This window comes from Guyanagaster necrorhizus, assembly GCF_019112545.1.
Source record: "Guyanagaster necrorhizus MCA 3950 unplaced genomic scaffold BT62scaffold_59, whole genome shotgun sequence".
Taxonomy (NCBI): Eukaryota; Fungi; Basidiomycota; class Agaricomycetes; order Agaricales; family Physalacriaceae; genus Guyanagaster; species Guyanagaster necrorhizus.
This window is the reverse complement of record NW_025064938.1, coordinates 173,334-199,360: the sequence shown is the minus strand read 5'-3', so window position 1 is coordinate 199,360 and position 26,027 is coordinate 173,334. Positions and strand designations below refer to the sequence as shown.

The 26,027-nt window shown below is 46.7% G+C and overlaps 12 protein-coding genes across 12 annotated transcripts; 8 read left to right on the top strand and 4 right to left on the bottom strand.

The window, feature by feature from the left end:
• Nucleotides 1-709: 709 nt before the first annotated feature.
• BT62DRAFT_1013366 (uncharacterized protein) lies at nt 710-2,682 on the bottom strand (the record flags this gene model as incomplete). The annotated part of the gene is made up of 8 exons (XM_043178054.1): nt 710-1,440; nt 1,487-1,549; nt 1,605-1,648; nt 1,878-1,971; nt 2,025-2,081; nt 2,227-2,386; nt 2,462-2,582; nt 2,654-2,682. The coding sequence occupies 8 exons, from the start codon at nt 2,680-2,682 to the stop codon at nt 710-712; spliced, it is 1,299 nt and encodes a 432-aa protein (XP_043033413.1).
• A 941-nt stretch (nt 2,683-3,623) lies between these two features.
• BT62DRAFT_1013365 (uncharacterized protein) lies at nt 3,624-3,942 on the top strand (the record flags this gene model as incomplete). Its single annotated transcript, XM_043178053.1, has 2 exons — nt 3,624-3,780; nt 3,827-3,942. 2 exons carry the CDS (start codon nt 3,624-3,626, stop codon nt 3,940-3,942), a joined length of 273 nt encoding a protein of 90 aa, XP_043033412.1.
• Nucleotides 3,943-4,053: 111 nt separating this feature from the next.
• On the top strand, nt 4,054-5,241 carry BT62DRAFT_912102 (uncharacterized protein; the record flags this gene model as incomplete). The annotated part of the gene is made up of 4 exons (XM_043183850.1): nt 4,054-4,180; nt 4,234-4,599; nt 4,648-5,126; nt 5,188-5,241. The coding sequence occupies 4 exons, from the start codon at nt 4,054-4,056 to the stop codon at nt 5,239-5,241; spliced, it is 1,026 nt and encodes a 341-aa protein (XP_043033411.1).
• A 1,146-nt stretch (nt 5,242-6,387) lies between these two features.
• Nucleotides 6,388-8,063, bottom strand: BT62DRAFT_1052236 (uncharacterized protein; the record flags this gene model as incomplete). Its single annotated transcript, XM_043178539.1, has 7 exons — nt 6,388-6,613; nt 6,675-6,991; nt 7,042-7,120; nt 7,172-7,413; nt 7,466-7,524; nt 7,726-7,808; nt 7,878-8,063. 7 exons carry the CDS (start codon nt 8,061-8,063, stop codon nt 6,401-6,403), a joined length of 1,179 nt encoding a protein of 392 aa, XP_043033410.1. The 3' UTR covers nt 6,388-6,400.
• A 604-nt stretch (nt 8,064-8,667) lies between these two features.
• On the top strand, nt 8,668-9,412 carry BT62DRAFT_1081294 (uncharacterized protein). Its single transcript, XM_043179657.1, has 3 exons — nt 8,668-8,927; nt 8,978-9,069; nt 9,123-9,412. The coding sequence occupies exons 2-3, from the start codon at nt 8,999-9,001 to the stop codon at nt 9,343-9,345; spliced, it is 294 nt and encodes a 97-aa protein (XP_043033409.1). The 5' UTR covers nt 8,668-8,927; nt 8,978-8,998; the 3' UTR covers nt 9,346-9,412.
• A 1,711-nt stretch (nt 9,413-11,123) lies between these two features.
• Nucleotides 11,124-11,719, top strand: BT62DRAFT_652220 (uncharacterized protein). Its single transcript, XM_043181775.1, has 3 exons — nt 11,124-11,156; nt 11,208-11,312; nt 11,368-11,719. The coding sequence occupies exons 2-3, from the start codon at nt 11,236-11,238 to the stop codon at nt 11,585-11,587; spliced, it is 297 nt and encodes a 98-aa protein (XP_043033408.1). The 5' UTR covers nt 11,124-11,156; nt 11,208-11,235; the 3' UTR covers nt 11,588-11,719.
• An 846-nt stretch (nt 11,720-12,565) lies between these two features.
• On the bottom strand, nt 12,566-14,749 carry BT62DRAFT_924422 (uncharacterized protein; the record flags this gene model as incomplete). Its single annotated transcript, XM_043184612.1, has 10 exons — nt 12,566-12,855; nt 12,982-13,133; nt 13,178-13,269; nt 13,376-13,629; nt 13,683-13,788; nt 13,990-14,053; nt 14,103-14,140; nt 14,347-14,395; nt 14,455-14,540; nt 14,693-14,749. 10 exons carry the CDS (start codon nt 14,747-14,749, stop codon nt 12,566-12,568), a joined length of 1,188 nt encoding a protein of 395 aa, XP_043033407.1.
• A 590-nt stretch (nt 14,750-15,339) lies between these two features.
• BT62DRAFT_1081291 (uncharacterized protein) lies at nt 15,340-17,029 on the top strand. The gene is made up of 7 exons (XM_043179656.1): nt 15,340-15,419; nt 15,473-15,791; nt 15,844-15,885; nt 15,938-16,179; nt 16,231-16,309; nt 16,358-16,680; nt 16,729-17,029. The coding sequence occupies exons 2-7, from the start codon at nt 15,662-15,664 to the stop codon at nt 16,885-16,887; spliced, it is 975 nt and encodes a 324-aa protein (XP_043033406.1). The 5' UTR covers nt 15,340-15,419; nt 15,473-15,661; the 3' UTR covers nt 16,888-17,029.
• Nucleotides 17,030-18,092: 1,063 nt separating this feature from the next.
• Nucleotides 18,093-19,874, top strand: BT62DRAFT_957609 (ABC-type Fe3+ transport system, periplasmic component). Its single transcript, XM_043188419.1, has 6 exons — nt 18,093-18,582; nt 18,632-18,742; nt 18,789-18,859; nt 18,913-19,065; nt 19,119-19,489; nt 19,546-19,874. The coding sequence occupies exons 1-6, from the start codon at nt 18,280-18,282 to the stop codon at nt 19,719-19,721; spliced, it is 1,185 nt and encodes a 394-aa protein (XP_043033405.1). The 5' UTR covers nt 18,093-18,279; the 3' UTR covers nt 19,722-19,874.
• Nucleotides 19,843-20,621, bottom strand: BT62DRAFT_652174 (uncharacterized protein). The gene is made up of 4 exons (XM_043181774.1): nt 20,514-20,621; nt 20,296-20,461; nt 20,181-20,243; nt 19,843-20,125 (listed from the first exon to the last, which is right to left on the bottom strand). The coding sequence occupies exons 2-4, from the start codon at nt 20,412-20,414 to the stop codon at nt 19,936-19,938; spliced, it is 372 nt and encodes a 123-aa protein (XP_043033404.1). The 5' UTR covers nt 20,415-20,461; nt 20,514-20,621; the 3' UTR covers nt 19,843-19,935.
• Nucleotides 20,622-22,138: 1,517 nt separating this feature from the next.
• On the top strand, nt 22,139-23,269 carry BT62DRAFT_924418 (uncharacterized protein; the record flags this gene model as incomplete). The annotated part of the gene is made up of 7 exons (XM_043184611.1): nt 22,139-22,227; nt 22,265-22,317; nt 22,364-22,465; nt 22,511-22,602; nt 22,656-22,734; nt 22,786-23,099; nt 23,147-23,269. 7 exons carry the CDS (start codon nt 22,139-22,141, stop codon nt 23,267-23,269), a joined length of 852 nt encoding a protein of 283 aa, XP_043033403.1.
• Nucleotides 23,270-24,106: 837 nt separating this feature from the next.
• On the top strand, nt 24,107-24,835 carry BT62DRAFT_957605 (uncharacterized protein; the record flags this gene model as incomplete). Its single annotated transcript, XM_043188418.1, has 5 exons — nt 24,107-24,248; nt 24,302-24,460; nt 24,510-24,533; nt 24,586-24,720; nt 24,768-24,835. The coding sequence occupies exons 1-5, from the start codon at nt 24,197-24,199 to the stop codon at nt 24,833-24,835; spliced, it is 438 nt and encodes a 145-aa protein (XP_043033402.1). The 5' UTR covers nt 24,107-24,196.
• Between the last annotated feature and the right edge of the window lie 1,192 nt (nt 24,836-26,027).

Sequence of the window (26,027 nt, the reverse complement as noted above, 5' to 3'; positions counted from 1 at the left end):
GGAGCCTCAGCCATAGTCCTTTACTGGCTAATGATTCTCAGTTACTAGCATATTCTAGTGTGTTATGCAGAATTTGCAAATTATAGGGCTGGACATGTAGCCTGCATATCAATGGACAGAGCTGTCATCGATAATGATAGACGTCCAGAGCGCAGAATCACTACATGCCGCAGATCTCCATGAACGACATACGTAGCTGAGTGCCCACGGACCGGTCTGGGTATGTGACGGATTGAAAAAATCATTTCCTAATGCGAGAGCGAATATTTCGCTAAGCAATTTTGGTGGAAGGCTCGCAATCCGAGGCTGTGACATCAGCTTCGTTTCTTTTCTCTAGGCCTACTTGCCCAGAATGTAGGAGACGTATGAGACCTTCATTACATCAGATGGCAGTGCGGACATTAGACTCGATTTCACTTTGGGTTTCTGGAAGGATGCATTGGAGTGTTAAAATACACACTGGTAGGGAAGTAACCTTTGCACATTTCGCCTTCTTCCATCTTTACGAACAAAATACATTTCAGACAATACGGTAAGCGTCCCAGTGGTGGTGGTGGTAAAAGTGAAAGAGGGGGCATCAGTATTCAGTTCCTACCATCATCAGACTGTCTTGCTAACGACGGGAAATGTCTCTCGCTAAAACATGATATTTGTTTATTTCACGGGATACAGGATCCATTCTTCCTTGTCTACCGGCGTCACCTGGAATCTAAATATATTGTGAATTTCGGTCGTCGTAGAAATACACAAGCTGCCGCCATGGAAGCAAGATCCAGGTGGTGAACGACAGTCCTTGCAATGTAACGAACACCAACATCGGCGCTGTCTCAAACGCCGTGATCATGTCATCTTTCCACGCCTCTTCGCATGTGCTTATCGCGAGATGCAGGCTTATGAGCTTCGGAAGCTGGCGGTAAATACCAAAAAGGCCGTCTACCATGTTGCGTGGTAAATGGAGGAAGACAATACTCCACTGGTTTGATTTTTGGGATAATCGCAAGAGAAGCAACCGCATGATAAATCGTTCGTATGGGTTGATATATCCTTTCGAGAAGTCCACGTGTAAGGAGAGGTCATGGGCGCCAGCCCGTGAGAGGACGGTAGAGAGCAGGGAGAGAGGGTCATGAATGATGGAATGAGGAAAGGGTTGCTTCAAGTACATCGGAGCCCAGACGATGTGACTCTTATGTGCGCGGAATGAGGAATGGTCGACAATGATATTGGACCATAAGCAAGGATAGGTAAGAGCAACGGCTCTCCAGGAGCTGCATACGTATGTAAATACCCACGGTCCTTGTATGATGTCGCTGAAGTTAAACCCGTTTTCATCCAGGAGGAGGAGGAAGATCTTCCTTAGGACATTTGCAGGTAAATCGCCAAAGTTCTGGATTGGTTCCCGCTCGGAAGGTTCTTTAACACGTATTTGCTCCTTTTGAGGGCCTAACCATCGTTAGCTGGGGCATTTTTATTCCATGGTTCACCTCACATTCGCCTTTAGATCCACAGATCGAACAAGAAATTTCGCTGGTCATGATATCAAGGTCGGCTCCTGGAAGGTGATACGGATTCAGCAGGAATATGGAGGCTTATAACCGATGGGATACCTCGTAGAAATGAAAATACTGGCAAAGGTGGAAGAACATGAGCGCTGTGAAAGTTCAGCGCTAATATATAGGGCACGGACAATGATAAAGACAAAGATTGCTCCTTTGTCAAATTTCCAACGCTTGTGCTTCGACTGGCCCAGACTGTCCTAAAAGGTGCCATATTGCAGCATTTCGAGAGTGGCGTTCAGCGAAGTTCAAAAACTTTATTGTGCGCAGCAAATGAAACACCAAGACAATGCAGTGAGGTCACGGATATCCCATGTCACGTACCATACGATGTGCAAGTCCTGGATGTTCGCAGAACTGGATGTTGGATTAGCAAGCAGGAGCTCCGTCGTATCCCGCCGGCCGAGCTCGATACCCCCTTATGTCGGGATGGACTATATATATTGAATACGGTCCGTCGAGCACCCTCACCGCGTTTCTGCTTATCGCTACGCTGTATGAGGTCTACATTATAGCTAACAGTGTACTCTATTAGGTGATATGAACGCGCGTCACTTTCTTAGACTGGAAGCTTTGAGTTAGTAATAGAAAACTGATTCGTGTAGATTTTTGTTGAGCCTGGTCCGTAAGAAACTGAAACTTGAGTTGAGCTTGAGAAGCTTTAATTTGTTACCGCTGCCATGGGTCGGGCCAAATTGCCGTGCTTTAAGCCTGCGGAAGGCTTGGGCGTTATAATGGAGCTTTATACCAATGAAGTGGATGGAGAAACAGGAACCATTGCTATGTATGGGGTGAAAACGAAAGTTGAGCGAAGGCGCCTGGAGAGCCGGCGGCTACATGCGACACGGGAAGGCGAAGGCAAACATGAATCAAAGTTATGGCCTATCTTTCCTCTTGCCAGGACCTACCTGGACTGCCTCTCCTACTGTACCCCTATCCCTGCGCGTACTTCGTGCATATACAGCACGTGTTATATGTAACACTGCAGATTCAGACGTCAAGCTGTAGTATGGATCTGTTACTCCGTCGCTACATGACTTGAATAAAGTACTCAGGACTTGCTCAGAACCCTCGATGGCTCTTTTCTTGCTTGGACGGACCCTTCGTATGTACGATACCAACCATGCATAGCTCGGATATTGGATATTTTGTGCCCTGTCACTTTTGTTCAGCGTGGCTATTTTATATATATAGGTGAACGCATGCCTTTTTCTCCTTCTCTTTGATTCATGTTTATTCGTTTGCAACCTAGGATCAGCCAGCCACCTATTCGCTCGATAATCCGAACTGATGGTACTGCTTTGGATGGCTCTCGACCGTGAACTCGGCTGAGTAGAAAACATTTCAAGTTCCAGTATGATGAAGAAAGAGTAAAAATAAATCAGGTATGCCTTTTATCTTAGACTGTGGCCGCATCTTGATGGTACCTATACAGGCTATACGCGTCACTGTCTCGAAATTTATTTCGGTGCATTTTGTCTTTGTAGAGGTGCAGGACCTTGGATGGCTAGATCGTATATCGTTGGGTTTGGAGGCGTTCATGAATCTTGTATGAGAAAAGTTGTTAATCTAGATGTCAGTTTTTGATATCCTTCTATTTATAATTGGACCATATAAATCATGCTGCATGATATTACAGAACGCAGTTTATAATCCCCTTGGAAGCTATATCACATTGGTGATGAAGGCGCTGTCTAATCGATATCATTCATCGCACAGATGTCTTGCCCTTGTGCGCGGATACTTATTACATCGCTCAGTGATCTCAGATTCCCGCAAGAGTTACACGGAGAAAACTTCAGCCTCTTTCAGTTGCCTATCTAGACAGACTGCTTTCTGCTTTAATGCCCAAACTTTTTGTCAATTCTGGCTTACTGAAACGTCGTGGTTGAGGAAGAACATTGCCTGTGATCCTGGAGGAATGGAAGAGTAGTCTGCATCAACTGCGGCAATAGCTCCTTTCCTTGATTTACCCCAGCACCCATGAGAATCCCGAGCTTCTAACTTTGAACGTTGGTTTGATCTGTCATGATATAGCTCCTCATGCTGTACTCATCCATTACTCTTACCATGCCCTTCCCAACTCTAGCCACACCCGGAATCTTGATGTTCTATTGCACCTTCTCTATTTCCTTTCAGCATTTAGTTGAACCCTATAGCGATATGCCCGAGCGGCTATTCAGCAAGTGGCCATCTCGGGACGGCTATTATCTGCCTATCCATCGCAGTAAGTTTTACTGGAGAGTCAAACACACCTCTCAATACCTACATAGCCGGAGGTTTATTCTTTGGCGATGACAGGCGTACTTTTGGCGTCTCCGACGATTTGGACCGTATGCAAAATTCGACGACAGCGCCCGCCATCACGCGGTCAGAAGGTCCAGCGTGATTGCCGCCTTCTCACCATCAAATAGAATTTCACTCTGGGTCCATATTTTCACCAGGCTGATAATATATTATGGGCGGTCTGTTCAATCCTATCAGTAATCCTCACCATATCATGATACTAAACACTCTCGTAGTTAATACATCGGCCGGCGTCGAGCTATCCTACATTGACAGCGGCGCGCCTGCCCAGCCGTCGTACATCACTATCTTTGCCATTCATGGTATGATCTTTACCAAGGGTCAGTACCGTCCTGTTCTCTTTTTGAGCATTCCCCCTATGGCACATTTCCAGAGATTTTCCAGCGAGTGATAGATCTCGCTCCATCCAAAGGCGTGCGCTTTGTCGCGCTGAATAGGCGTCCCTTTCCTGGTTCGACGCTACTCTCCGTGGAGGAACTCATAATCACTGAAACTGGAGGTACTGACGATTCTCAGCGAGAGGCATTAGTCGAGGCTCGAGGGCATGAAATTGCTATTTTCATTGATATCTTCATACAGAAATTCAAGCTTCCGTCGATCTCGAGCGGTGGTGGGGTCGCATTCCTTGGATGGTCTATCGGCGCGACCTTTGCTCCTATGGCAATATCAAGCGTCGATTCACTTCCACAGGACGTCCTCAGTCGTCTAAGTGACTACATGCGTTCCTTAATTCTTTACGGTACGCCTCGGCCTTGTCTTTCCCTACTCAAACTCTAATCCGCGACAGAACCCGCCCCAACCGCACTAGGGTTACCCACCCTTAAGCAGAACTGGACGTTCCTCGTAGACAACACGGTTCCGGAGAACCTCCGCCTAGCCGCGTTCGTGCAGTGGTGCACGTCTTATTTTGACCATACCGACATCGTGGGGCGTGACCTTGACAAGCTGTCCTGGGTTTTGGCCTCCCCTTCTCGTGCGCCCACATTCTTCAACGGTGTGCCTCTGGAGATTCAGCGCTATGGGGAGGATGCAGCGACGGATCTGCCGTTCTTGTTCTTTTTCTCGAAACAGATTCTGGGCGCGTATCGGAAAGCTTTTTTGGACTCGGAGGTGTTTCCGAATATGAGGAGATCGTTTGTCTGTGGAGACAAGACGTGTGCTTTTGGTATTGCTGGCTTGTGGGCTGTGCAGGACGATTCGAAGAAGCTAAGGGGAGCGGGTGCGAAGGAATTCCATCACAAGATTATCAAAGGGGCTAATCATTTTGTGCGTGTCTGTCCGTGGAGTAATATCGTCGTACATCCCGAACTTATGCTGCCTTTATTAGGTGCATTGGGATGATCCTGAAAAGGCCCTTGATGCGTTTCTTGACATGGCGTAGACTTCGATATGAAACTCATTCTGTTTAGTTACAAGGGCGTCCCACGATATACGAAGTCCCCGAGAATACAAATAGAATGACAGAAGTCTGATAAAATGAGCGCTTGTACGACAAAATTTCGCAAGTTAAGACATATTGGAACCGTATCGCTAGGAATCGGCAACGGCTAGCGATGGTCTCAGTTGCAGCTACGGACAAGCAGGCATCTCCGGCCATGCAACACGTGATCCCGGAGGCACCGGACCGTGCCAGGGCTCCGAATATCTTCCAATCACCGCCGACTGGCGACCACGGTATCTTCGCTTCGTCAGGTTTTCCGAAGATCCGTTAGCGACGGCAAGGGAACTGCCAGCAGCTAATTATAGGCCATTGAGCATAAGTGATATCCGCGACCAATTTACTCATCAATTACTCATCTTGAGCATCATAATAGTGCGTAACTTTTGCATAGCCAAAATACTGTGGTGTGCATCCTCATTGCATTGCAGCAGACTCCTTCATTTCACTTTGCGCTTCAACGTAGATTCATTCAAACATCTCTGAAGCTAGGGTGGGAAACAAAATCAGTGGCGGATTTGAACCATTTGGCTCCATCGCTTCTAAAGGGAGGTTGGGGACCAACACAACTCAGGTATCGTCCGGATATATCAATCGATCCGTATCCTTATTAGGGTACATCATTTATTACGGTATCTCTTTTCGCAGTTTCACCTTAATTTCCTAAGCAGAAAACGTGAAGCGCTTTACAGTGACTTCCCGTAGTATGCCTCTCTCTTCTCTTCAAACAGAAGCTAATGCTGATAGACACGTAACCCAGGCAATTTGATGCTCGCTCTCGTATGGGGATTGTCGGGGCTCATCATAGTCGTAGGTCGTAGTGTTCAGAGGCTGGTGGCGTCATCGGCGGCATAGGTTCACAGCATTCGAGTCCAAAGTTTGCCAACCGGCTAGTTCGGCTACAGAAGATCTGAAGAGGGGAAATGTGATCATATTCGTCTATAACAAGACTCCTTGTGGTTCTGATTGAATAGACGGAAATAAAAGGATAATTGTTCCAGGCTACATTGCATTCTATTAATATCAAGGATCGCTCACAGGTAACGTAATCTTAATTTACAAAGTGTAATAATAACCACTGTCAATGCCGCAGGCTTCAGTATTAGACATTATCCATCCTCGGCTTATAATAAGTCTGCGACGAGGTAGTGGAATCGTTGCCATTCCGATAAATGGAAGCCGTCTCTCGCCTTCTTGCTATGAATCTGCTCAACACAGAGCTACGGTCCTTTGTGGAATGGACTATTGTCTGACTGTTAGAGCTTGAATTCGAACTGGCTGAGACTCGTCCAACGAGGAGCGTAGGTGCAATGACCTGCCGTGGCACAGAAATTTCAGCTCCTTGAAAGAATAAAGCACGCACAGCGGCCCCTCACCTTGATATATGCCATAATGATATCTGCATAATAGCCCGATTGCAGATTTCTCGCAACCAGGGCCAGGTACACAATCAGTGTCAGTGAATACATCGCTGAGGATTCAATCACAATCTCGACAATCTTCCCGTATGAGCCCACTCCTGATGCCAGGCGAACGATGCGGTAGACGATCAATAGGGTACACAGGAGTGTCGTGGCCAGTGTCAAGGAGATATAGATCAGTGGCCAGTTGATCTCTGCTACGAAGCCTCCGGTGTCGCCGATTTCGCTGGTTGTGTTGATGAAAACACTACGGATTTGCATGGCCTTTGCGACTACGATCTTTGATCAGACCGCAAGTAATGACAGCTATGAGGGCACTTACTTGTCCCGGCTACCGTGCAAAGAGCTGGTATAAGGACAATCCTCCATTGACGGTCCCAAAGCACCCAACAACGCCATACCTAAGAGATGTATGTAAGCTTAGACTGACGAAGAAAGAAGAGAAGGCATACAATGGTGATGTCGACGAGAAATGTGCTCATACCACCGCTAATACCATCAACGAGTTCGTATGCTCTCCACCACGGGCTGATACTCTGGAGCGCAACAAAGATACTGAAAAAGTTGTCCCCGTTCTCAATGAATGCGCGCCGCTGGTACGCCCAGTCAAACCCATAAGAAATTGTCGTGAGAATGTATAGAATCAAAATGACTGTAGGCAGGAAGGTATGTCCGGATTTCTTGGGAGAGGAAACTGGATGAGACATTAGATTAGCCTATGGGTCAATCGAAGAAGAGAGACGAACATATGGTCCATAGAGTGATTGCTATGAGAAGGGTATACAAGCCTATGACCATATATGAACTTTAATAGAAGAGAAGCACCAAGAATAACGGCGTCACCCTGCAATAATGATTCCAGAATTGTATGATTCAGATTTAGGTCAAGACTGCGAAATATGAGTTTCCTATCTTCTGGAGAAAGGTCAGCTGGGGGAGATTCCATGGAAATTTGTAGAGCAGGGTGTTTGACAGTTTCTTAATATATGTAGACTCTATAACACACCCAGAGGGATCAAAAAATGTGGCGATCACTGGAATCACCGGAGACGTTTCACCAGTTGGAAACGGTGGCGTCATGTTCCAGTCCTACAACGTATCATGGAGATCAGTTCCAGCGCTTTGATGAAGCATTTTCCATTGCCCTGAAATACCGACCACCTTAGAAAATAAGCGCTTGGTCACCGTATGGGTAGATAGGAACTGTATCTTTGGATTGGGACTAGAACCGCCATGAAGAGAACCAAAGCCGAAGGGTGCCCATTCACCGTAGAGACTATAATTACGGGATCGGATGCTGATGGATGCTACAATTACAAACGTAGCCCGTTGGCGGTATATCATGATTCTAAGTGATTTACTTTGGTAAGGGACAACGTAAATAAGGTACGATGCACCTTTCGCTGTCGAGGGTCTAGGTCCGGTATGATCAAGGAGCGAATTCAATGGACTTCTTGACTTACCCTTTATTTTATCTTATGCAAACATCTCTTCTCAGTTATGCATGCATAGAAATGATACGACGGAACTAAACTGGACAACGAACAGGGGCCGCCGTGCCAGCGCACTGTAGAAAAAAAAAAGATTCTAGAGACTCGTTCCTCGATGCATTAAGTTATATGGCCAGGGAAAGGGAATCAAGGAGAGACGCGCTGAAACAGGCATGAAAAGCACAGCAAACAGTCACGTCGAGGCGGAGTCCTAAGCGATCGGCACAGCCACCACGTGGGGAACCTCGTTTTCATGGTGAGTATATGGTGAATATCAAGCTTCTGATCCTCTTTCATCATGAAGATTTCTGCACAGGAAAACATGGGTATCTATCAGCCAGAGCCTTCTTTGCAAAGGAAAAGAAAAAAAGAAGACCCAGGATCATCTTAGACCCAAGCGGTATGTATCGACCGTACCTCGTTGCATTTGTTTGACCTAATGTCCATTAGGATTACTTCTAAATTTAATGCATAAAATGATGTTTTAGCTCATTAATTGCGATAGAGTATGCATCCATCACTCTCTGACACTCAGGCTGACATCCGATATCAACTCTGCGCAGCGCATTGTTTTGATGTCTGTGTTTCTTACAGGCACATTTACTGAATCCGCGACTGTCCCTTTGCATCTTCCCGAAGCCTTATAAAACCTCTGCAGAATCGGAGACGACGTCGTACAGTTCCACCACCTTTGCCAAGATTCTTCACTGCAAGCAAGGTACATTGTCTCCCGTTGCTATAATTCTCAGATTTATCACTTCGTACTAGGCTCTTCGACTAAATATCATAATGGGAAGCTCGCAAAGCACCTCTGAGTTCTCTTACACCGGCACCATTCACGACTACCATCCAGACAACGAGTTCGTGCTCACTCTCTTTCTGCCTGCGTTAGCTCTCACTATTTATTTCACAGTAAACGATCTGTGTTTGACTGGCCCGGTGACAACAATGACTGCACCTCAAGGACCGGTATTCGCTTCGACATCTTATGGGGCGTCACGGTTCTGCTCCTAGTTCTCGTTGTTCTGCGGCAATGGCATCGTGACAGGAGGACATACAAAGGCATAGAACAGGAGCATCGTCCAGCAACAGACGATTTGGAGAGTCAAAAGAATATCGCCAACAATGCGCGTTGATAATATCCCTCCAAGCGTGGCTCCCTTCTGCTTTTCCCCGTAGTTTTTTTTTTTAGTTTTAGTCTGATAAAGTTTCGTTTGGTAGTGAATATACTTACCTATGAACAAATCCAGCGCTAGGCTTCCATACAGAAAGAAAATGATGTTTCGTACATCACACAGCCGGAAAGCAGGACATAATGTTCGGGAAACCTAATCGAAATGGTCTGGGTGAAGAACGATCGCTAAACATCATTTTGTTTTACGGCAAGTTGAATAGCTCAGGCTTCTCAGTGACGTTACAGGCTGCGGTGACAGTGTCAATCACCCCACAAGGAAAAGGAATATGAAGTAATGAACCTTCTGAGAAACACAGGGAAAATAGCTCGACACCAATCGCAGGATGCTGCAAACTAAGACTAGATGAGCAGGAGCCGCGGTCCGGCATGTTCTTTTCGACACAGCCACCGCCTGAGCGGCCCGATCTTTCTTTTCACCCACGACCGACGCGAAGCCAATTGTAGCCTTCCGCAGGTACTGTATGTTGGATAAGGAAGAAAATTACCAAGTAACAGGGAATCCTTGAAGGAAAATGCAGAAGGGTTTTCTGTTCTACATACAGTTTTTTATACTACTTTTTAGAGAATATACTAGAAAGTTCAAGCAAAGAAAAGAAAACCAGCTGAGTAATGCACAGCACCCGACGGTCGAATCTGACGAGTGTGGGCACTTGCGATGATCTGTACCAAATATAGCACACTGTACCCTAAGGCCAAAGGAACTTCACTTTTCCCCTAGCTTGATATATCCATCTATCTTATTTCTGGGTGCGTAGCTGCTGACATGGTCTGCACTGATCAACTGAAATCATCTGCCCGCCATTCTGTGGTGGTCCATTGACTATCAGTCACTCACCAGCATGACCCAAATATCTTAGGTGACAGGTACAAACAAAAGATTCTCTTGCAGATTGGCCATCGCATATCAGGAAAAGCAGATTTTATACTACTATCTTTAACCGTACCTAGGCCGGGTATCCACTTCTTTCATCTCCTGGACCATTCTTACGATTACGGTTGCAACACCTCGGTTCGTACCGGTTTTACCACAATGTCCGGGCATTGACGCCTGTCCCTCTGCCTGATATCATGTATCCTAACGGCCGTCGCTCTCTGTCCACATATAACGATACAAGGGAAGCGACAGTCTAGTTTATATTACTCACCGGCCATTAATATCTTTGATGTGATGTATCATTTGATTTTCAGCTAATCATCAAATTACCGTTAATTCAGGCACCCAAATGACTTGCAGATATAGATATGCACTATCCAGCTTGCCTACCGGTAGTTTCGGATCATAATCTGAGCTATCAGAACATAAATCTCCGGGTAACCTGGCGCTCATAGTGACTGGTATCTCGCATTCTCTGACACCGTCCTGGATGTCCTTTAAATACTATGATGCCCCCACACGGCTTGGAATATCTGTTACACATTATCTTTATCATGTCCTTACTCTTATTCTTTTCGTAGAGTAACGGATCCATTTGCGCGTCTCGTCTAAAAAAAAACCTTTGGAAAATGGGAGTTCAACAAAGTGGAACATATTCTTACATGAAGTCCGTCTCGCTGGGAACAACTAAAGGTTGATATCAGTTCCGTCGTTAGTTGGATGTTGATCTCTTTCTGAGTTCCCTCCAGGCAGGCTTACTGGATCCGTGACTGTTCCTTTGTATCTTTTCCAATCCGTATAAAACCTACGCATCGGGCTGCAGACGGCATCATCAAGTGCCGTTACCTTTGCAAGGTAGTTAGTTCACTGCAACCAAAGTACGTTGCCCACAGTTCGGACAAGCACGCAGACTTATTTCTTGCTAGTAGCTTCTACGTCTTAGTCTTCCAATTCACAATGGGAAACAACCCAAGCACACAAAGCACTCCGAAGTTCTCTTTCCCCACCGTCATTCACAACACTGGACCAGATGAGTTTGTATTCGCATTCTTCCACGTCCGTTAGCTCTTGCTGATACTTTCGAAACAGTAAACGTGCATTATTCGAACGGACGAGCGACGGTACCTCGGGTAATACAGGTATTCGCTTCGACATTGTATGGGGCATCGCAGTTCTTCTCCTAGTTCTCATTGTTTTGCGGCAATGGTATCGTGCCAGGGGTACATACAAAGCCAAAGAACAGGAGTATAGTTCGGCCACAGAAGATTTGGAGGGTCAAAAGACTACCGTCAATAATATGCGTGGTTAATGTCCCCCCCAGTACCGTTCCCTCCTGCTGCTTTTCCCTATAATTTTAGTTTTGTCCTCAGAAAGTTGTATTCTCTCTCTTAGTAGATATACCCACTTATGTACAAGCCCAGCGCCAGGCTTCCATATAGAAAGAAAATGATGGTGCATATCATAAAGAAATCTGTTCTTCACTTTTCTCCTAACTTCTTATCTCGTTTCTGGGCAGGCACGGTCTGCGCTCTCTTTAAAACGTGAATTAAAATCCACCCCCCCCCCCTTTATAATGTCCCAGCAACAGCCAGTCCCGATAGTACAGTATAAAAAGCAAATCTGTCTGCCGAATTTCTTCCTTTGCCCCCCGCCCCAATGCCAAAGTCACTCACCACAAACGACGCGAGTCCCACGAGCAGCACAGCGCCTCTATGAGCGGCACCATATCATCTTCACAGAATAAGATGGCGCTGGAGAGATCAGGAAGAGATGAAAACGTACTCCGAGACGCTTCTCTAGTCACGCGCAAGGGAAGATTCGCGACGATTTCAGCGTTCACACCCGACGAGGATAAATACGTCTGTCTTACTTGCCACCGGTAATCAATCGTGGGGGTTGGACGTCGGAGTATGAGCAACAAATCAAAGCTGTAGTTAAAGAAGAGCACGGAGAAAATGAGTTGATGGTCGCTCGCTGGGCCGTTCGGGATAGACTATGTATACTTTGACGCTGCGCTGAGGGCGTCTCAAGAATTACGGGTTATGAGGATGTACACTGTTATAAGTGGTCAGACGAGTCTATCAATTGGCTCAGTGACAACCAGCCTATTGAGCGCAATACCAGGAGGAGACTCTTGAGACGTTAGGTAGTGTGTGAAAGACTTTGATTTAGAATATGATTATTGAGCCATAAAACCTGTTTGTTGTATTGGAGGAAGGCCATGACTTTCCGAGCGCCACCTTTGTGTGATTGAAAGTTCTAGGATTTTTCCTTGCACGCTCATCTTTCAAAACAAGCCCGGTAAGGAACTGTTATTGTATGGCAAGAAAATGGATGACAACCAAGCCAAAATGGAAGAGCGAGGCGACCCCATCCCTACCGTAGCTCGCAACGGATGTCCCTCCGGGGCGATGGCGATCCTATCCGTGGTCCGCGCACTCCTCTGCTCAGGGAGAAAATCATGCCCCACGCTCCCCATCGAACACTGACTCCAGTATGAACCAGTCGTCCGCCCAGATATATCAGGATTGATAAGTTTCACGTAGTCTTCCTGCGGCGTTGTGTCTTCATAGTGCTCTATCAGGACATGCTTGACCTTGATGTAATCAATAGATGCACGGACAAGCAAAAGGGATGCTTACAAAGTCTCTCCACCCGTGAAGTTCAAATGTAGGGACCGGTGCCGCTCCATCATGCGCGTACTTCTCCTGATGGCATCAGCCAGGTCCTCGGCGGTGGCCATCTCGGGATCTCCACCAACAAAGTTGATGACAGCACTGACGACCTCGGGGACTCGGTCGTTGCTCTCGAGGCAGGTCGTGCTCCACGGAACACGAATGGATATATGGATATATCTGCGGTACGCCGGAGCTCGCCGTTGTCGGCGCGATAGTCGTACCCCCTAAACTGAGGCAAGAATGTGACATGGTCTCGGGGTCGAATAGCAGCTTGATATACACTGGCTTGATCTTCCGGTAATGCCGGTTCAAGCTATGCGAAAAGATCGTGTAGTCCTTGCAAAAAAACGAGAACATTCTGAGCAAGGGGACCTGGGATAATTCCTCCTAAGCCGAGAGGGAGTCCTTCCCCAGAGTACCGTGAGTCGATGAATGTGGCCTCGGGTGACTGTTTCGTTCGACGGCAGCTGGATGATCTTTCGGATTGGAGGCAGTTCGAAGAAGTCGAGCATCAGAGGGAAGAGGGTACTCGGAGCCAGGGTCTTGCACATACGAAGGTAATCGATAGCGAGCTTCCTCCGACTTTCGAGAAGCTCATGGTGTTCTCGAGCCAGGCATTTAACTTTCATTGCTTGCATGTACTTGACAATCACCCTTTGGATATTGGTCCAGACTGGAGAAGAATCGTGTTAATGGGTATACCCGGCGTATGAAAAAGCAACACACTTTGATCGGTGAGAGGCCAAGTATGGTTCACAACACTATGCATCGCAGGAACATCTATACTAGGCAGGACCGCCAATTCCGGTCCATATCCCAGGTCCACAAGTTTCTATTGGATACTAGTGGGAAAATGAGGATCATCTTCGAATACAGCGAAAGGAACTCACGCCTAGGCGATCTCCTTTCAGCTTTTAGATCTCCTTGTCCTTATCGACCTGCTTTCGCGAGAGCCAAGAAGAGCACTCAGATACCCTCTGCCAAGAAGAAGATCAATAAGGAAACAGGCAACGACAGCGAAACAGACACAGACCTCTTGCAAGCAAGCCATAGAATTTGATCTAGATTGCATGAGCATGTTGCGCTCGTTTTCGGTACTACAGGCAAGCAAAGCCTGACATATCTTATCTCTTCATAGTTTCGCACCAGGCATGTTTTCTTCGGACGACGCTTTCCACCATGCTCTAGAAAGTGGTCAGGGCATTGTGTAAAAACGATGACTACAGGACGTACTCAAAGGCAAAAGGTCGCTACGAGCAGTGTCCGTGCATCAGTTCGAGCGCATTCCGGATCGCGTTGGAGATCAACAGTGGAGAGCGTGCTAAGACGATAGTATAAGCTGACTTTTTGGGAATGAAGACATTGGGGCTCACTCTAGTGGTATACACACAATGCATATACGCGTCAAGAACACAAGCTGCGGTGTTTTCACTGATGCTCTATAGCAGAACTACAGAGACGTTGAGCAAAGATATCCATCAAAATGAAAACGACATACATGGCAGATGGGGACAAAGACCAAGCGGGCTCAGTTAGGCCATGAAGCGACTCAGAGCATCCTACGATGTTTCTTCTAGCAGAGGTCTACGCCGAAATGGAAGATTTTGACATCAGGACGCGGCGGAGGGCCTTCGATAGGCGCGCTAGATGCAGCAGGTCCAGAGGATCCAACAGTACAAATACCTATGGCATGGATGAGCTCGTAGAACAAGACAAATGCGCATATAACCACGTACAGAGAGTACGATATCCAATAGCATATCGACAAATGCTGCCAATGCCGCCTTGAACATTTCTTGACCTGGCGACCATTGTTCATTAAATTCCAGTCAGCGGTGCATTCGTGTCATCGGAAATCAAACGCTTCCTGTTCGTGCTATTCGTGTTGGGAGCGCCAGCGGGCCTGTGGGAGGGAGGGCGAGCAGGCACTGATCGTACGCAGTGGAAAGGAAGGAAAAAGCACTGGAGATAATTTGAAATTCGAATCGCGTGACTCACATTACATCAACGCTTCAGTTATTTAATTTCAAATTTCCTGAGGGGGCTGATGTCGCACAAGTCAGAACAAATGTTGTTAAGATTTGGCCTGTATCCAGAGTACATGCTTGTAAGACTTTTGGGTTACAAACTCCTGAGGAGTTTCCCCATTGACTTCTCATATTTATACTAGACTACACCCTTTCTAGTAATTTCTACCTAATTCCTTCAATTTCCCTCAGATGCTTTCCTTACTCAGCATGCCGGAATGCCGGATTGCTCGAATTCTCTCTCAGATTCCAACAAATGTTGATCAAGCAGGAGATGAAGGCTGTTCTGTGGACAGCTGTGCATTACGATCCTTGTGGCTTCATCACTGATGAGGTTTCGTTTTGCCACTCATATGATGATTATATATTGTACATTCATAGCACGTAACCGCGAGCTTACCATACAGCGTATTTATCAACACAGGTTCTTGTTGAGGTATGGTCCACATCTTCTTGAAATACCTCAGAGCTCTGGATGTTTCGTGACAGGTCAAAGCTGTAAAATAGTGGTAAGATATCATGTCGCAGTGATTGTTCTGGGGTCACCGCCGATGTCTGTGCTGCCACAAATGAGGCCAAAGTATTGAGATGCGTGGAGTGTTCGTTCTCATGCCGTCCTCTTCTCTCGTTTAGTATTCCATCAAATTCTTCAGCAGCAGGGTATATGAGACCGTGGTGATGCTCATGCCTCCTTGTTTATATGCCATGGAGGCTCCTCTGCCAGACCTTTCCCAAAATGATAGGAACGTCATTTTTGACGGACTTAACATATCTCTGAACTGCATTATTCTGCAATCCTTGGTACACGGTGAGGCCATTCTGTGTTACGGAAATATCTCTTTTAAAAGTTCACTTCACAGGCCTATACACCGGCATAATAGCAGTCACTTTACGGGTTATATGTATGCCGACTCACATTCCTGACCGGACCAATTTGATAAAATCTCCCTACAGCCTCCTCTCCGAAGAAGTTATGCACTACATTCCTGCATATCATCATCATCACGCTTTACGTTCTCTCCACGATAGAGTTCGCGATCGACTGGGTCTTTAAGCGCCGCGCATTTATCGGACATGGCAACAATTATTACACTGTCTTCACAGCGCTGGCAGACAATGGGCCGTGGTGGAGAGCATATAACATCATCGGTAGCGTCGCCGGTGGTACAACCACGCTTTTAGTCGATATCACTATCGTAGGCCATCTCATTCCGTCAGTCAATCAAGAATAACTGACTTGTGGTTAGATATGGCGTTGCTGGATCCTCTGGAATCGCCAGTGGCGAGTGATATTTGTACCAATGGTTTTCGCGGTAGCCGGGACGGGTAAGTCCCGTTCTTCATTCCCAGACATGCCTTCACTCAGCATCTCAGCCATGAAGGCCATGGAAATATTCAGCACTTTCCGTGAGTCCACCAACCCCGATATCAGTGGGACCAGCCACTTCGTCACCGAAATTAACTGGCCGTTGATATACATCCTCCTGACGCTCTCCACAACCCTCACGTGCACAATCCTAATTGTTTACCGTCTCATTCGACACGCTCCAGGGATGAGCACGTCCCACAAACTCATCGAGATGCTGATCGAGTCGTCAGCGATGTACTCTCTTTCATTAATCGTCTATCTTGCACTACTAGTACAGAAGAATTCTCACCCCGCCTTCTACATCGACATTATAGCCGCTTACATCAAGGTGGGTTTATATCCCGTTGCTTTTGGACGATGATCTGAAACCCTGAAGGCCATCGCCCCAACACTGCTTGTCGGACGCGTTTCAGCCCATGCTAAAGCGACCTACCGCCGAGAAAAGATGGTCGCTATGTGGGAGAATCATCCTCCCTTGGTCGGCTGTTTCAGGGAAGGCGATACTGATTATAATCACCCGGATGATGGTCATTAAACATCGTTGGGCAAGGAAACCGTATGATCTCCATACCCTCAGTGTTATCAATAGAGATCTACCACATCCTCAGCAGATGGTTTCGCTCAAATCAAGGTGCCCCGTTAATTAACTGATCTATCGCGTAGCTACAGGATGATACATCTCGTTCCTAAAATGTACACTGTCAATCACACAGATTTTAAAGAGAGATGTCTCATCACAGAAGGCGCATCTAAATTCTGAAGAAAGTTGAGGGAGGGTGCTAAAAGCCAGATCTTGTACGATAGGCGACGTCGACAATGGCAAAAGCTCAGATTTCTCGATGATTGTGAGGGCGATAAGCAGGGAATGTACTGTACTGCTCGCATACAAAAAATAAAGAATCGAGGAGCCAAAAACCAAATGAATAAAAAGGGGATTTTAAAAAGTTCTAAAGTGAAATTCCATGGTAAACCAAAAACGCCCACTAGTCCAGAGCAAGTTGTAGGGTCGCGATCTCCCCGTCCCAAAGGTATGCACTGCTGCACAAATGAGAGAGCTGGCAAGTCCTCTGAAAAGCTGACCCGATATAGAGAATATCCTATGCGAGACTTGCCACGAAAAGGGGAGCCGAAGCGATGAATAGGTATGATATCAGTACTTATTCTCCTTCCTCCTTGAGCTCGTCGGTATGACTGACTCGAATATGAAATCTAGTGACAAGGTCCACACTGTGGTCGTCGTGGATACAGCTTCAAGTACTAATACGGGGATTCCAGAGATCACTCCGAAGACACGAAATTCTATGCAAATTAGCCAATTTTCGAGGCCTCTTGTGACACGCGACGTTTTCACTGACACACTTGCTACCGGCTGAGTAGGGTCATAATGATCAAACACGGTCACCCAGGTCCCTGGTTCTTCGTGCACCGAAAATAACGATGCAAAGGAAAGTGGGATAAGCATGGCCAATCGGAGGACGGTATCCACCTTCTCAATATCGGCTCAGTTCCGGTCCCAATCCAAATGTCAGAACGGACATAGGCAAATGTTACGCCACCCTCTGCTACACGATTGGTCTGAATGTAAGGACATATATTATCATATTACAAGAATTGGTTATCATTTAACAGAAGGGCGCTTTTAGGACTAGAACCTTGACTTTCGAGATCTTTCTGAGCACTGCAAGAGCTGTCATAGAGCAAGGTTGAACCTTCGGCGCTGATGCGGCCATAGATTGTAAACTGCACCTAACTCCGGTGTGGGATTGCGCCGCCATTTCCATGTCGTATGCCATGTCGTTAGGCGTCCGTACATGACTCTCAGCTCTCTGGCAGGGTAAAGGGATGCCGAACAACGCATGGTGTTATAAAAGACCAGAGCTTAGCGACGGAAAGCCGTAGCCCTTCATCGGCGTCCATTCTTTTACCCATGCGTGTCACTCTTTTTCTCCTCACTACATACTTTACTGTGGCGTCTGCCGCTCCACTCTTTAAACCGATCTTTGGATCGCTGGGAGGTCTATCTGGATCTAACATCAGCTCTATTTCTCCTACGCCCGTAGCTGTGGAGACACAGTCGCTTGATGAGCTCTACGAGCTCGCCATTGCCGAAGGGGGCCAGCTCCTTGTCCGAGCTGGCGGCGATACGAGTGTTCAGCAAGATCCCTTTGTCCAATCTTTCCAGGAAAGATTCCCTAATATAAATATTACCATCACGGTCGATCTTTCCAAAGTAAGTCCCACCACCGCCTTATTGGGATATTTCTTATTTTTCACACAAGTACCAGGATGGGATTATTGACCGGTCCCTGAACCTCACCGGGAAAGCAGGAGTGGACGTTGCACATCTGCAGACGTACCACGACTTCGTTCGGTGGAAGAGCGAGGGGCGAGTAAGTATTGTCTTCTATAGCGTTGATGGCTCTAACGCCATGGAAGCTTCTCAAATACAAACCCGCGGGATGGGATCAAGTGCCAGACGACATCAAAGATCCTGATGGCGCTTTCGTGTACGTGTATATCGTCCCCCTCGTCTTCTATACCCACGGACCTGTTCTCACAGAGGAATGGCTTACTACCTCTTCTCCAACACCTACGCAACGGCGAAAACCAATGTCTCCGATGCCCCAAAGGAATTCCTGGACTACCTCGACCCGAAATGGCAGAATCGTATTGTAAGCACGTATCCCAATGATGACGACGCTGTACTATTCGAGTACGTATCCCTCTTCTTCGCATTGACCTCTACTTCATTATCCATCCTCGAAGGTTCTACAAAATCCAACAAACCCATGGCTGGCAGGCTATCTACGACTTCATCGCGCAGGGTATCACTTGGGTTCGAGGGACCGCTACTCTGTCTACGGTCCTCCTTTCCTCCGGAACCGAAGCTGTGACATTCACAACGACCGCGGGATTCCCTAATGCAAGCACCGGTATTGTCGAGCAGCTACCCCCAGACTCGGACTCGAGCACATCGGTCATATGGGCACAGCGTGCGGCGATATTCAATACTGCCGAACACCCTGCCGCTGCCCAGCTTTACATGAATTGGTTGTTGTCGGTGGACTACCAGAGCGTACTGGCTGGTGGGGGATGGAGCGTCAGAAGTGACGTTCCGCCCAAGGAGGGCCTCAAGCGTACGTCGTGACTAACTAATATTGGGTTTCGTCGTGCTCATTGAGTGTCCATGCAGCATTAGGGGAATATGGGAGTATGCTGGATACGAAGCTCTTCGATGCGTGGATGCTTGACCGTGAGCTTGTCGAGCAGTTTAGACTGCAGTTTGAGCAGCTGTTAGGCTTACCGCAAGGTCCTAGCCCGATTGATGCCCCAATGGAATTAATGAGGAGGATTGGAGTGTATCGGTGATCTGTGTGTTTGTTATATGGAATATCTATAGACATTCCGAGCAGCGCATCATAAACGTCCGATGAGCTTTACCGAAATTCGCCCCGCTTCGTTTCGTATACAATAATTCTTACTATGGCTTCCACAGAGCTAGCATCATAATGACCAATTGCCACCTTGTTTATAAACACAGCATACTTTAATGCGTAGGGAAATAGCGTGATAGTTCTTCATACTAGTCCTCGGCAGCTGCTGAGATCTTTTGGTCTTCCAAATCCACAACGTCCACCTCTTCCGAAAATGATGATTCTATTCGTGCACGTCGTCGCTGTCTTCTTCGAATGTGGGAGATCACGATAACGAACAGGATGATTGCGACAATGTAACTTCCTACAATGAGGTGGGTAGGCGAAACATTCCGGGATCTGCACGAAGCCAGGATGGGTGTTGTTCCGTATCGCGAGGAGGCATATGACGAACCTTGTTTGATCGACAGCGTGCCAGCTGTACTGGGGATCTGAGCGAAAAAGGAATTGCCGTTTCCTGAATATTTTCAGTCCGCAGATGAAGGCATAGTATCAAGATAAGGGCTAACCTGTTCGAAGCTGAAGTTCCTGTGCTATCATCGTCACCTGAACCTTCGTCGCCAGATGGGGGAACCATATTATGCCAAGAACCTTGATGGCCGAACCCGGAACTATGATGCCCGCCCATCGAACTTCAATCTTCAGGTGTGCGGAAAGGTATTCAAGAGGAAGGTCCTTTGGGAATATCGTCAGCGGGATTGTATGTCATGAATCGTAACAGACATGCAACTTTAACTCTGTTCACTTAATTTCGCGAGGGATGTTGAATCCAAAATGAAAGGAAAATGCCTCGTTATAAATGAGAGAAAAGGTGAAATGAATGACGCTCGGGTTCAGCTTGACCCGCAAGGAAGACGCTGTCCTACAGCTCTTGCTTGAGAAATAGCAAAGGGATGAAATTGAAAGCAGTGATATACCATTTATAATATCAGGAGAGCCAGAAGATAGAAACCGGGTTGTCAAGTATCAAATGCGGGCACGTCGGACATCTAAAATCGAATCAAAATCAGATGTTCGTATGGTGGGGATGTTAGATAGTAAGACAAATAGCAACACAAATACACTCGTCCTTTTATTAATGTGACAAAATAGTATAAATGTGAGGGCAATGCCTGCTGTCTTCGGGACGAAATCATGGAGACGAATTAAATTCTCTGACAAGATCTTTGCATTTCCATAGCTATATCGAAACAGTGTTTTCGTTTCATTCCAGCTAATACATCGAGGAACGCACCAATAAAAAGTCGTCATGAAGAACCACGGATTTTTGCAGTCGACTTTTAAAGTTTATCAAGCCCCTGAACCCGATTGACTATTGGGAACCGTTGGGGAACTTGGGAAATGTAAACAAATATTCGGGCCATCCTTGGTGTTCGAACCGTATCGTTCGATCTGAGAGGGAGAATGGGGAATCGCTGGTGATAGTCCTAGGATCTAGCTACAGACGAGCGGAGAACTACAGTAATCCTGCCCTAAAGAGCACGTGGTCGCGGAGGGACCGGACCGTGCCCAACGCTCACAGTGTGAATTTAGCAATCCGCCAAATGCGAAGGTAAGAGCGAACTGTAGGTTCATGAACCTGCCTTAACGTACCGCACGTGGAGATTGCTTGATGTTGCTTCTAGATGTAGTCCCAAGAACTCGGAAAGAACTCTGAGGTGTGGAAAAGCCGCACGGAGACTAAGAGAAATAGAGTCGGTATTGATGTAAGTTGTTGTTCTAAGTGGAAAGCATCGATCTAAATTCATCTTATTGTAGTCAGACGGCCTCAGTCTGATGGACAATTCGTCGCGAGTCTCTTGTCCAATCATTTATGGCTTTCCTTCCCTCCAAGTCCACAACGAATCATATCCAGAGGAAATTTCGGATGTCGCTAGTGCTTGATATGATGTGTTTCATTTGTCATGGTAAATGTTGATTGTCGACAGCTCCGTCTGATAAGCTTCCAGAGCAAAAATTTTAATCGTGGAACAGCTACTGCGGCAAATATACACATTATGAAAGGGAGCAGCAATTAATGTAAATTGAAATTTTACTTCTCGTCTTTCGTAATAATCACATCTTCCCCTGGTGCAGACTAGATAGTTACAGCCGCAGTGCTAGGTTTCCCAACGACGCCTGAGGGTTTACGCCCAAGTCTTTGCTGGTGTTCGCGATATTTCCCATGGTTGTTACAGCAATTATCCGCAGGTGCATTCCTGATACATGTCTCATCCAATCACGCTTAACCATGACACCGTAGACGCGGATGATGATCATTGATCAGATAGCATCATCCTATAATTACCCTCCTGCGTAAGAGAGCACATATCAAGGTTCTATAGCTGTTCTTCTCCCCATGGAATCGACATCATGGAACATTTCCCTGGGGGAAAGACAGGAAATATTCGGGAGCTTAGACCTGGACCTAAATCGAATGATTCTCGAAACATTCCTTCAGGGTATGCTGCTCTCACCCTTCCTTGCACCTTTCTAAAGTCGGGCTTCAGGCTTATACACAGGTGTGATATCCATCACCCTCTGGACCCAACGTATGTCCTATTTTGATCCTCTTTTCTATTTTCTTAATCTGTGCAGTTTCGAGACCTCCTTCTGGAAGAAAATTTTTGCTTATCATAATCGTTTTGCTCTACATTCTCGCGACGATCGGATTTGGGTTCGACTGGGCCTTCCTGCGTCGTGCGTTCATAGGACACGGGGATAACTTTTATACTGTATTCCAAGCTGCAGAGCTTTCCGGCCCTTGGTGGATAGCTTACCAGCTCGTCGATGGAATCACGGGCGGTTTCAGCACATTCCTTGTCGACATTACCATCGTTTGTTTGTTCCTTATGTCTTTCGCGCCCTCGCTGGATTTTTTTTTTTGCAGGTATGGCGCTGTTGGGTCATTTGGGATCGACAGTGGCGAATCGTCATCTTTCCCACAGTTTGTGCCGTTGCAGGATCCGGTAAGCTGCAGAACGTCTTTTCATCGCACTCTAAACACTTGCATCTTCCAGTCGCAAAGGTGATACAGCTGTACAGTATTCTCCTCGACACGACTGAGGATATCACTGATACAGGAGGGGTTGTCTCGCAGATTGATTTTACCGTGATGTACATCTCGTTGACCCTGGCCACGACGCTGATGTGCACAGCACTCATCGTGTATCGTATACTGCGAGTTTCGGGTGTTCATGTGTATTTTGACATCCTGGAGGTCCTGGTCGAGTCCTCGGCCATCTACTCTCTATCGCTGGTCGTCTACCTGGCGCTCGTGATTCGTGATTCCGATGATTGCTTTTACGCAGACATCATCGTGGCGTATATCAAGGTATCTGGAATACCTTCTTCATATTTATTGGTTTTATTGATTTCTAGGGAATTGCACCAACCCTCCTTGTTGCCCGCGTTGCGTCGAAACCCCACCGTGGTGACACTTATGAGGAAAGCTACAATCATGATGTTCATCAAGCGTATCCAGACCCTGAGACGGCGACATGATCATCTGTTCATGTCGGAATGTTTGATGAGGATGGGAAGCTGCAGTGCAATAGTCACATAAGAACACTTGATTATAACACAGGGGACCTAGAAATTTAGGGGACCTGATATTAATGATATCCCTGGAGTCCATCTCGAACGTTTGTTGGAGAAACATAAAGTGTTCGCTCCACCAGGATATTCGTGTAACGATGCGGGCTGAAACGGTCATTCCAGACACGTTTACGTGATCTCAGCATAGGTTTTTTATCTGATGAAAGTCCATCCCATTTCTGAATGCGGTTTTAAGACCGAGTTCCATGTATTCATCTTTTAGAATTTAGACTGCAAAATTAACGGAGTACGGATAGACAGAGCACGCGGAGGCACCAGAAAAGAGAAAAAACAATGGGAATGCTTAACGTCGATGGATGAAGCAAGTAGATAAGAACACGTTTCTACCGCAGGAAAACCCCCCAGGACTGTATCATTTTGTTCAATTCGACCGACATGCTCGACCACACGCAAGTATTCTCCTCTAACCGCAAGAGGTCCAATGTACTGCCAGCTGTGTGGTCGGGGGCTTGCTCCTTGTACTCTGCTATCCTGTAGATTCCAGTCGATTATCAAAGATAAATTTGATTCGAGTAAATGACGACTACAGGTTTCGACAGATTGCTCTTAACTGAGGTGCAAATCTTGTTTCGGGATCGAGGATCGTGGCCAAGTCCTCTTACATTCCAAACACAATTCTGGCTGGCCTTTCTTTTTAGTTCGCTTTAGGGAGGGAAATCAGGTGATCGGAAATTTCTGTGTGTTTGGAACAATAGGAACCTCCCAAAGCGGATGTCCCGCTAGCCCGTACCCACATCGTCATTCATGAATCATACCTGTACCTAAGACATACAAATTCCCGTGACAAAAAGCAGTGAAACCTCCGGAGCCCAAATGCAACACCTTCGACGCTTTACCATAGTACGAACCATGGCTTCTGCACCTTGTAAGGGTTTTCTTCACTTCTTCGCTTCGTTCTTTACAGAAACCTGAATTTAGCACATCAAAAAGACCCTGCGCACGTGATCTCTGGACTCAAAGCGACTATCAGCAATCCGAACACATCCGAGGATGCCAAAGCACTTGCGCAAGAGCGGCTTAACGAGCTAACTGGAGTAAACGTGCAGGAGGAGGAGCACCATATGAAACGTACCCTCGGTAAGATTGCCGTTTCATTGAATGCCGTTGACGCTAAGCAGTTATTCAGGCGGATACAAGGCTACACTTCATAGTGGGTTTCGTTTCACTATTCCTTTAATCGGATCGGCTAACCGGTATTTTAGATGAGGGGACATCCAAAGAAGCCAAACAGCATGCTCGCGAGGTCCTTGAAGCCGCAGGAATTGATCCTAGTGGTCTTAAGTCTGACTCGGAGCACGAAACTCGAGTTATTGCTGGATACAAGGCAGCTTTGCATAGTAAGTCTTTGGCACAGAGCTTGTATGTGCTCACTCAGTCGGTTTAGATCCCCGAGTTTCGGCAGGAGCTAAGCAGCATGCTGAAGAGTACTTGAAGGCTCACAATGCGCTTTGATTGTTCTTCTGTTTTCAACACGAAATGTACAATAGTACGGACGCAAACTTTTTAAACCTCTATCATCATCACCATTCATCAAAAGCGTGCGGGAATTGGAACATGCCTCTAAAATGTTGCCAAAATATTGAACGCAAGGTGATGGAAGTTGCGACGTCAGCGACACGTGGTGGCGGTGCAGATGGCCCGTCAACAGCACCACGCGACTTGATTCTGTGTCTGCTATGCCAAGCATCGCTTCGGAGTCACTTTCATTATTGTCGTCCAGGATTCTACTTCTCTAGGTGAATGGAGCTGACTCTTGAGTTCCGAGTTGGACGGTATGAGAGAAAAATCATCTTTATCTCTGGCAGAATCAATAAATTGGGACACTTGCGCAGATTGGTACATGTACGTCTACTGCACAAGTCTGTCATTACTCCCTCTCTCACCGCAGGAGAGATTCATAGACTCGAGCGCTCTAAAGCGGCCTCTGTTTACGTAGGAGAACAATTAGGACAAGGACTCCAATACAAGATTTCTCTTATCCCTCTTCAACGGTCAAAAACGAATTTTATGTTCGAACTCTTATGGCCAGGGAATTCTAATGATGTGTAACAAATTAAGCTTATGAGTATGTCGTTTCTTATTGGGCTCTTCCTTGTCGCCTAATGAGACCTTTCATGTTATTTTCAGCGCCTGCGGTTAAGATCTCGAGTGACCAACCATGATACCTCTTCGATCAGCAGCATATTCCAGGGTCTTTAAGGGCGATTCCCATCCATCCATTTAACATCAGATAATTTAACACTGTACTCGGTTGGAACGGGAACCGGACCGACAAACCTTGGCGATGCGATGTTTATCGACAGGAAGGTGATTTTACGGCTTGTCTAAGTTGGAAAGGCTGGTGTATTACTTTGCGCACAGTGCTGAAGCCTCAGGAACTTCCCAGATGGCTTAGAGCGTATGCACCATGTGGAACGTCTCCTTCCATCACAATGTTCCGAACCGACACTGCTTTCTGGGTGGCTCGCATGGCGGCATCTTTCTAGCTTGAACACGCGTACACAGTAGTCAAGGTGATAATGAGAACCATGCCCACGCATGGGCCATCAGCAGGTCGACCGTCTTCACCGTGTCTTTTGACCTCGGAGTCTAGATGATTCTTGACTGAGATCTAGGTGTTGTAACATTTTCCATGGTTTTGTAT